The sequence below is a fragment of the Gavia stellata genome, chromosome 26 (assembly GCF_030936135.1).
Source record: "Gavia stellata isolate bGavSte3 chromosome 26, bGavSte3.hap2, whole genome shotgun sequence".
NCBI lineage: Eukaryota > Metazoa > Chordata > Aves > Gaviiformes > Gaviidae > Gavia > Gavia stellata.
In genome coordinates, this window is record NC_082619.1 from 2,858,336 (window position 1) to 2,867,652 (window position 9,317).

Here is a 9,317-nt window from a genome sequence, read left to right on the forward strand (position 1 = left end):
TTCACCCTGGAGGCAGAGGAGCAGAGACCCTGCTCCTTCTCCAGCCGCTGTCCTCTGCCAGAGCCCTCCTGCCCGTGGCCCGGTGGCAGCTGTCCCCCTTGGCGGCTGTGGAGCCCCAGAGCGGGCTCAGCTTACACAGCACTGGCTCCATCCAAGGTGTTACGGCACAACTGCTTCTCGCTTACGCAGGCTTGGACCTGTGTCCCCGGCTCCCTGAGACACAATGTCCCAGCCTGGAGGTTACGTGCGAGCTCCCAGCCTGCCGCAACGGCAGAGGCAGAGGGGGGACCCTGTGTGAAGCACCTTGCCTGCTCCAGCCTGAAAATGGTTTGGGGCGGAGGGGCTCCATGTCCACCTAACAGTGCTGGAGGGGTGGGAGAGCCTCCTGCCCATTCCCCGAGGGGGACAAGGCAAGGGATCCCTCTGGGTATCCGCATTTCCCTCTAGGAAGGGTGGCCCCAAGCAGCCCTGGGGGGGAATGTGCTGCAAAGCGTTTCCTCCCTGCAAGGGGCCGGAGTCACCAAGGGGTGCCCTTGGCCAGCAGATAGAGACCCCAGTGCCCCAGGGCGCTGCCGGCACCCCTTGTCACAGCCCTGCTCCAGCACTGCCCCCCCACCTCTCGCACACCCCAGAGCGACAGGACCTGCCCAAGGTCACACATGCGGTCGGGACCGGCCTGGCCAGGGCCCTTCCCCTACCAGCTACCGGGCCTGAGAACCCTCCAAACTCACGCCATGTGTGCTGGCCAGGGAGTCATCACCCTGGACTCACTCTGTGCTGTTGACACATACGCACATGGCTGCAGAACCTGCTACTCGCTGCTCCTGAGCCACCCCCCAGGCAGTAAAACCCCAGCCCCAGGACCCAGGGCATGTTACTGCTTTGAGGTCCACGGGTGGAAAAAAAGAAGGGACCCCGGGAAACTGCCGGGCATGTGGCTCTGCCCGCGCTGGGGGATGAGGAGGATGCCAGGGAGCGTGGCTTGCTGGAGGAGAGCTGCCAAGTTTTCATGCGTGAACTCTGAACCTGCTCTCCGGAGATACAGAGACTGCAAACCTCTCCCCCGTGGTTTTATCCACCCGAAGGAAGAGGGGGGCAGTTTTGCGGGCACCTCTGAGTCTCTGACGCCGCAGCCCCCTCCCCAGGGCCAGTGTCCCCGCGGCACCCCCTTCACTCACCTGTGGGCCGATCGGCGGGGCGGGTGGCCAGTGGCTGGTCAGGGGCGCGAGGCCAGCATGGCGTGGGGCGAGCGGCTGCTCATGGAGTGATGCCTGTGGGGCTGAGCGTGGGGAGCTGATCCTGCCTCCTCGGAGCACTTCCCGTGGGGCCGGAGGAGAGCGAGTGATGTGGTGGGGCCGGCAGCAGCCGAGTCCTTTGCAGGGGACAGGCCACCCCACGGCTCAGCTCCTCCACCTGGCAGGGAGCGGACGCAATGGCTGGAGGGGGCCGAGCCGGAGGGCTGTGGGGCCACGTGAAAACACCACCGCAGAAATTCACGGCTCAGGTTACCAGCTAGATAAATATAGTGTCTTTATCTGACCTCACAGGGCGCCGAAATGCTCCTCTCGCATTCCAGCTTTGGGGAGGCTTAAAGGGGACGTGAACCTGAGGGGGCTGGTGGCCCACGGCAAGGGAGTGCTGGGAGGGGAGGCTGCAGAGGCAGGGGGGCCTGTGGGAATGAAGAAGGGTGACTGAGGGTAAGTGTGGGGAGGGGAGAGATTTTGGCAGGAAGATGGAGGTCCAGGAGGGAAAGGATGGACAGAGAGTTGAGAGAGGGAGCAGGATGGGAGACAACTTGGTGTGGGGGTCAGGGAGGCAGAAAGAGGGGGTGCCCGTGGCTGCCAGTAAGGTCTGGAGCAGAGCATCAAGGTGAGGGGAGGAGGTGGTCTGGGTTTTGCCACCCTTGGGGCAAGCCGTAGGGAGAAGAGCCCCCTAAGCCTGCAGGAAACGTGGGCATGGGGCAACCGGCGTGGCAGTGCGGGCACAGGAGCACCCACCCCTCGTGGCTCCACAGGGACACCGGGGCACCCACCCAGCACCGCTCCCTGACGCCTGACCCACCCAGGGCGGCGTGGCCTCATGGTATGCCGGCACCTGGGCAGCTGTGAGTCAGTGAGCACCTGCTGAGGATAATTAGGAGGGATGCAATTACGGTGGCATTTTCTTCCCCCCTGCCCGGCTCCAGCCCTTAAACAGGGAGGGCCGTGCGAGGGATGCGTCTGGGTGTGACTCTGGGAGGCTGCTATGGGGTCACCAGCGGTGTTAGGTGATGGTGGCAAGGCCCTGCTCCCAGACCCGAGGGCAAGCGTGCCCCGGGGTCCCCAGCTCCCAGGGTAGCATCTTGACCCTGGGCAGGGAGCAGTGCACAGCTGCTCTGGCTGCTCTAGAGGATGCGGGGGCCCCTGGCAGCCCCATGGGCAGCGTGCAGCCACTGGCATGCAGGAAGGACCCTGGCACAACAGGGAGACTGCCCTGGGGCCAGGAGCTTCAGGACACGCGTGCACACCCAGCCTCGCTCCCACACGAGCTCCCAACCCTGGCAATTCCCTCCCTGGAGGATGGCTGGGCCAGGACTAGCCGCAGGGTGCCCGCTCGTACCTCCCTCGCTTTGCCCCCCCGCCGGCATGCTGGGCAGCCCTGGCACTAAGCTCACAATGGGGCGAGAGGGGGCCCTCTGGGATAGAGCGGGGGGGATAAGGACAGGGATGGGATGGGGATGGGAGCAAAGGGCCTGGGCACAGGGGTTCTCGCTCCAGGCGGGCAGGAGGGGGTCACCCTCCCCAGGAAAGGCAAGTCTTGCCCCTGCCTGCTTCTCTCCTCAGGGCTCCGGCTGCTGGAGGCCTGGGTGGAGGCATGGTGGGGGCTGCTCAGGAAGGGTGTTCTCCTCCAGCCAGGACGCTGAGGGCACAGGCTGCCCCTGCCCTCACCGCAGGCTGGAGCCCAGCCCTGCCACAGCCCCTTGCCCCGCCGCCACGCACACTCCAACACACAACCTAGGGTTTTATTATGCAGACAGAGGAACACTCCTGGAGGATAGGTTTTTTTGTTGTTGCTTTTCGTAGGGTTCTTTTTTTCCCCCTTAACAGAATTTCTTTTATGACAAGCTGTGGAAACAACTACAGATGTTCACAAAAAAATGAGACTCGAGACACATCCGCGCTCTGCCGGCTGGGCTCTGCGCCTGCCCCGGCGCTCACCAGCAAGCCCAGGGAGCTGGGCGCAGCCAGACCTCGGCTATACACGGCTTCAGCAGCACTAGACAGCAAGCAAGCAGGCAGGGATGGGTATGGGGGTAGGAGGCAGCTCGTGGTGTCTGGAGAAGAGCAAGGAGTGGGGAGCTGCTGCTGTGAATTGCTCTCAGCCGTGGTGGCACAGCCCTGGCTGCACGGGTAGCTCAGCGGGGATGGGGTTCACCCCGTGGACCCAAATGCTCCTGCCTGCATCTTCCCTTGCCCCAGAGCCCTTCCCTGGGCGAGGGTGCAGCAGGGCCAGCCCTCCGGTCTCTCTCCCCATGGCCAGCTGGGCTGCTCGTTGCCCAGGAGCTGCCAGGTTTCGGGGAGGCCACTGGCTCCTTGGGGTCCCGTGGGGCACCGGGGCAGGTCTGGGCTGGCGGATGTGGGCTGTGCTTGGCGTCTCTTGCGCCGCTCTCACCGACCCCTGGAAACGTCCTGGGTGGCCAAGGGCTGGGCTGCCCTTAGGCCCTTTTCTGCTCTTAAATGGAGACAGGGAAATGCTGAAAGGGAGGAGGGAGAAGAGAGGGGGCACAGGGGCTCCTCCCAGCAGCATGGTGGGACTGGAGGAAGACTGCACTGGAGGAAGGCTGCTGAGCCTACCCAGGGCCACGCACCGGGACATGGGCCATGAGGAAGGATTGGGGCCCCCAGATGTTCCCTTGGGGAAGACAGGGTGATGGTGCAGAGGAATCCCTGCGGGGACCTCGGGGTCACGCTCCCGTAGGGGAGCCCCCTCCCCACCAGCCTGCCTGGATCCAGCTCCAGGGGCTTCGGGGAGGGGAGCAGGGGCAAAGGCAGGGCTGTGGCTAGCTCAGAGAGGCTCTGCTTGCCTCCACTGCGAGCGGGTGCTGGCAGCAATTCTCTCGTCACAGCTAAGGGCTGGTCTCTGGGGAGAGCAAGTGGTGTCTTGGGCTCGGGCAGCCCAAAGGTACCAGACGATGTCTGGAGGAGGCCTCACTTCCAGCTCAGCTGTAAAAAACAGATTAAGAAAAACTTGTTGCCAAAGCACGTTTGCAGTGAGCCCCCTCCCAGGGCCCCAAAAGAGCCCGAAGGAAGCAGGGGCATTTGACGGGTGTCTCCCAGACCTGCTCCCCTCTCTCCTCCCAGCCTGGCCATGCCCAGCATCATCCCATGCCTCTCCTGCTCCATCTCTTCCCTGCTTGCTTTGAGACAGGACTCGTCTCGTGCCCCCTCCCAACTGTGGCAGCTCGGGGTGAATCAGGGCAAGAGGAGCAGGCTGACAAATCGGTAAGTCACCTGGCTAGCAGGCAGGGCGGGTTGGGGACGCCAGCAGCCCCATCTCCTCCGGGGGGCTATAGGCACAGCACCCAGCACAGGGACCCACCTGCACACTCTCACATCCTCTCTCTTACCTGCCAGTCCAGCTGTCTTTCCCCAGTTGAGAACAGGCCAACCCCAAAAGTTAAAGGGATGGGAGAAGCGGGCTGTGTGGGGCTGAGGCTCCAGTGCTCCCAGCATGAGCAAACCAGCCAGCCTACCGAGCGGGGAGGTGCGATGGGAGAAGCAACACTGCCTAGCGGAGCCACCATGCTTCGGAGCAGGGCATGTGTGCGTGTGATGGCGGGTCTCGGCACAGGACGGTGGTTAGCGTTAGATATACGGCTATATAGAGATAACACAGAGAGTGGTTTCGCTTGTTCCAAATGGTTCAGCTTCTCTTTCCAAGGGCTGCGTTCTGGCGGGGGAGGTGAGTTTGCTGGGGTACTCGGTGTGTGCGTGCGTGTGTGCGTGTGTGCTTTTCCTTTCACAGGGACACGAAGTCCACGGCTTGCAGGAGAGGCAGGGAAAGGAGAAGCAGCAGGAGCCACGAAGTGTTCTGGATCAAGAGGCTGAAGCCGGCGCATTTCTCCAGTTTGTCTGTGAGAACAGGGAATGGGGAGGGAGAGAAGAGCCGCAATGAAATCCCCCAGGAACAGGGATCAGGCTGGGTGTTATAAGGGGTACTGGGACTCAGCTTCTTGCCTCTTCCCTGCCACAGAAATGCAGCCAGTCCCATGCTGGCCCCTTGCCTGTTTCCCCCCACCTTGTGCCCACGTAGCAGCAAAGCCTTCGGGGGCACAGAGACCCTGGGAAGCATAACCCTGCCTGTGCCTGACTGAGGTGACAAGGGGATGGGCACCAGGTAAGACGAAGGGCTCTGCAACTGGAGGACTGCTCCTGTGGGATGTTAAGTGTGGAAAATCCCCACTGCGCTCCCTCTCTGGACCATGTACCTCTTCAGTCCTTCACCAGCAGACTTGTCCCCTCTGCTGGGACTGACTATGGAGCAGCACCTACGGGAGGACACCTGGGCAATGTGCCCGAGGTGGGGCCCAAGAGAGGCAGGGGTAAGCAGTCTGAGATGGGGCAGAGTGAGGCCATCTGTGGGGCTGGCTGCTCTGCTTGCAGCAGGAAGGCCATGTAAGGGTTGCGAAACATTTATGGGGCTCAGGGAGGGTTTGGGGACCCCACAGGGGGTTGTGGTTTTCTCTGCTGGCCCTGCCAAGCCAAGGAGCACGTGGGAAGGAGGGGCTGAGGCCAGACACTGCTGCCTGTCTCACCTTTGATGACAGTGATGTTCTTTATCTGGTTGCCAGTGTAGTCATTGGTGGCCTTCAGCTCGCACATGTAGACACCCTCATCGCTGGTGGTGAAGCTCTGCAGGTAGAGGCACACCAGGTTTTTGTGCATGGTGACGTTGGCTCGGCTCCGGTAGATGTTCTCGGAGACACTGATGGTGCTGTGGATGACATGCTTCCTGTTGTCCTTGGTGATGCTGAACTCATAGGTCAGGGGGTTGCTGGTTTTGTTCTCATAACGGCAGTCCACCCGGAGGCTCTGGCCCAGCAGGCAGGCACTCAGGTCCTTGATCATCTGGCAGTGGGCGGCCTGGAGGACTGGGAGAGGCAAGCAGGGGTTGGACAGGGAACGGCGAGCACTGGGGATGCCCACACAGCCTCCCAGCCTTTGCCCAGCTGCTCTGAGCCGGGCTCGCTGGAGAGCAGGGAGGGGATGCACATCTGCCGGCTGTACCTGTCAAGATGACAGCGATGCCAACGGTGGGGTTCATCTCTCCGCTGAGGTGCCCGGTGGCAGCCGTCACTGAGAGGGGAGCCTGGGCAGGGAGAGAGAGAGGCAGTTAGCCAGGCCATTGCCTGGGCACACAGATGTGGGCACTTGGTGGTGCAGACATGGGCACACATGGCAGAGGTGGGCAGGCTGCCTCTTCTCGCACAAATGATGTTTCACAGCCTAGTCCTCATCACGATGTCTGATCCACTGCACAGGGACCAGCTGGCCCTGCAATGAGCTAGGGAATCAGGCACTGTGCCTGGCGAGCATCACCTTTCCATATCCCCAGGCAATGCCAGCCACGCTCTCTTTTCCTTGTCTGGATCCCCCATGCCAGACATTCAATGAGCGTGGCACAGACCTGCAGCTGTCTGCAGCGAGGCCTGCGTGCACTGCCCTCTCCTCCTTCTGCCCCGCGCCCAGGCTGGGCGCCTGGTCAAGGGATGGGCAGGAGAAATCAGGATGCGTTCCGGTGCCTGCAGGGGCAGAGGGCTGCGGGTCACGGCGAGCGTGCTACCAGGTGAGGGACCCTCCCTTGGTGTTGGCAGGCGCCAGGCCTGCCAGCCCCCCTGCGGCTCCAGCGGGTGAGCTCAGCAAAGATGACTCATTGCGATGCAGTGAGGGAAAGGGGCCAAGAGCGGCGAGAAGGAGGGACACGGCAGCTGGACAGGGAGCCAAGACTGCCAAAGGACGACATCAAGTCTCCAGGGGCTGAGCCGAGCCTGCCCGGCCACAGGGTGGAAGGGTTTTGGGGTGGCAGAGTCTGCCCTCTGGGTCCTGGCCCAGCGTCCAGCTCTCTTCAGGCTGCCTCCTGGTCTGTGTGGGTAAGGGCCCCACGGATGTGCTGTCAAAACCCCAGGGCTGCTGACAGTCCAATCCGGCCGAGAGGAATCAATTAAAGGTTTGCAGCCCAGCCAAGCAGCCGCATGGAGAATCCAGCCGCAGACATGCGGAATGGAGGGAGAGGGTGGGGGAGCAGCAAAACAGACGCCAGGGCTGAAGGACACGCCGAGCTCCCTGCAGTCGGTCCTCCAGGCTGGGGACGTGGGGCCAGGTCCAGGAGGGGGAGGTGAACTACCACCCCTTTGTGTCTCCAGGCCGGCAGAGGGGAGAGCAGACCCCCAGTTCGCTCCCTCTGAGCCTGGCTAAGCATCCAGGGAAGAGCTAGGAACTGCCTGCACCACAGCCAGTTGGATTTTTCTTATTAGCATTTTTTAGGTCTTTCATATAACATTCTAGGAGGAAATACCAAAACCATTTGCTCACTCTGAAGCTGTGAAAGATATCTATATCCACAACCCCGAGCCCTGGCCAGGAAGAAAAATTCCCTTCTGTTTGGTCTTGACAACCGAGAGGTTGCAAATGGGAGCAAAGGCATGATGGAGGAGACCACCTGAGTCTCCTCTGGATTCCTAGAAACTGGCCCCTGTCCCTTGCTTTGTCATTTCCCAGCTCCGACCCACTCCTCTTTGAATGTCCTGGGACACTGTCTAGGTCACGCAGGCTTTCCTCCAGAAAATCAGTGCAAATAAGCTCCCGGAGAGGGGGACCTCCTCCCATCTACGTGCAAAAGCACTCAGATCTTCTAGGCTCTGGGTTCACGAGCCCTTGGATCCCCTGTACCCCTCCTCTCCCCCTGACAGCGGTGCCAGGAGCAGAGCTAGCCCGGTAACTCTCACTCCTGCATGATCCCAGGGGCTTTGCACAGGGACAGGACTCGCGGGGACGGTAGCGTTAGAGCGACTCCAGCCCTTGCAGAGCGAAGCTTGCCGGGGCCATGCCACGGTGGTACCTCTGTGCCCACCACCGTGACAAGCTAACGGTGACAAAGGGGGCGTGGGTGGGGTGGGGAATAAGGGGGCCCCAGGAACCTGGCTGTGCTCGGGGCCGGCTGCCAGCAAAAGCGGGGTGCGTGGGGGGGGCTGCAAGGAAGAGCGAGGCGGGCGGGGCCGCCGCCCGGGCCCTGCGAGGGGCAGGAGGGGTGGGGGCGCCTCAGGAGCTGCCCCCCTGCAGGGAGCGGGCGCGCGCGGGGCAGCGCGTGGGAGCAGGCGGCGCGGGGCGAGGCGCGCGGGTGCGTGCGTGCGCACAGGCGTGCCCACGGAGGAATGCCGCAGTCCCGATCCGGGGGGGGGGCGGGGGGGCACCAGTACCAGTGCGAAAAAATGGAGAGCGTCTCCCCCGGTGCCCGCCGCCCCCTCGAGCCAGCCTCTCCCCGGCGGCCGGGGGCGCGCAGGGCATCCCGCCGCGGGGCACCGCCCGGGCAGCGCCAAGAGGCTCCCCCGGCCCCGCCGCCCCCCCCGGCGGCTGCGGACCCTCCCCGCGCCCTCCCGGCGGCGGCCCCGCGACGTGCGGCCCCCCGGCTCGCCGCCGCCCCGCCGGGGGGGCCCTTCCCGCGGGGCGCCAGCCCGCAGGGTCCCGCCGCCGCCCCCGGGGCCGCCCGGTCCGCCGCGCCGCAGCGCGGCGCGGGGCAGCGCGGCGGCGGGGCCGCCCGGGGCGGGCGGGGCCGTGCCTACCTGCCCGGCGCTGTCCGGTGCTGCCCGCGCTGCCGCCCGCGGGGCTGCCGGCGCTGTCCGGTGCTGCCCGCGCTGCTGCCCGGCGGCGCTGTGGGCGGCGCGGCGCTCCCGCAGTTTGGGCGGACCGGGCGGGCGGCCCCAGCAAATCAGTGCCGGGCGGCGTCACGCGGGCTCGGCCCCCGGCCCTGCGGCGCGGGGGGGGCTCTGCCTCTGCGGGCCCGCCCCCGCCCCGGGCTGCGGCCGCCCCGGCCCCGGGGGGCTCGCCCCATCCCGGGGTGCGGGGGGCAGGCGGGGAAGGAAGCCCCTGGGGCGGGGGGCGAGGGGGGCGCCGCCGGAGCGGCTCTCCAGCCTGGCCCGGCCGGGGCACGCACCGGTGCGGGGGGTCCCGTTCGCCCCCCCCGCCCCGTTCCCGCTGTCTGCAGACTGGAAAGGGCGACAGATCCCCATTGCCATGGGAACACCACATTTTGCAGAAGAGCTGCCAACCCCCCCCCTCCCC

At 64.5% G+C, this 9,317-nt stretch overlaps 1 protein-coding gene across 2 annotated transcripts; it reads right to left on the minus strand.

The window, feature by feature from the left end:
- Positions 1-3,259: 3,259 nt before the first annotated feature.
- THY1 (Thy-1 cell surface antigen) lies at positions 3,260-8,851 on the minus strand. 2 transcript variants are annotated; one of them, XM_059829700.1, is made up of 4 exons: positions 8,819-8,851; positions 6,267-6,348; positions 5,795-6,130; positions 3,260-5,111 (listed from the first exon to the last, which is right to left on the minus strand). In XM_059829700.1, the coding sequence occupies exons 2-4, from the start codon at positions 6,301-6,303 to the stop codon at positions 4,999-5,001; spliced, it is 486 nt and encodes a 161-aa protein (XP_059685683.1). In that variant the 5' UTR covers positions 6,304-6,348; positions 8,819-8,851; the 3' UTR covers positions 3,260-4,998. The 2 variants fall into 2 exon arrangements, with proteins under 2 accessions (XP_059685683.1, XP_059685682.1); XM_059829699.1 differs by lacking the exon at positions 8,819-8,851 and having other exon boundaries at positions 5,795-6,079; positions 6,267-6,341.
- Between the last annotated feature and the right edge of the window lie 466 nt (positions 8,852-9,317).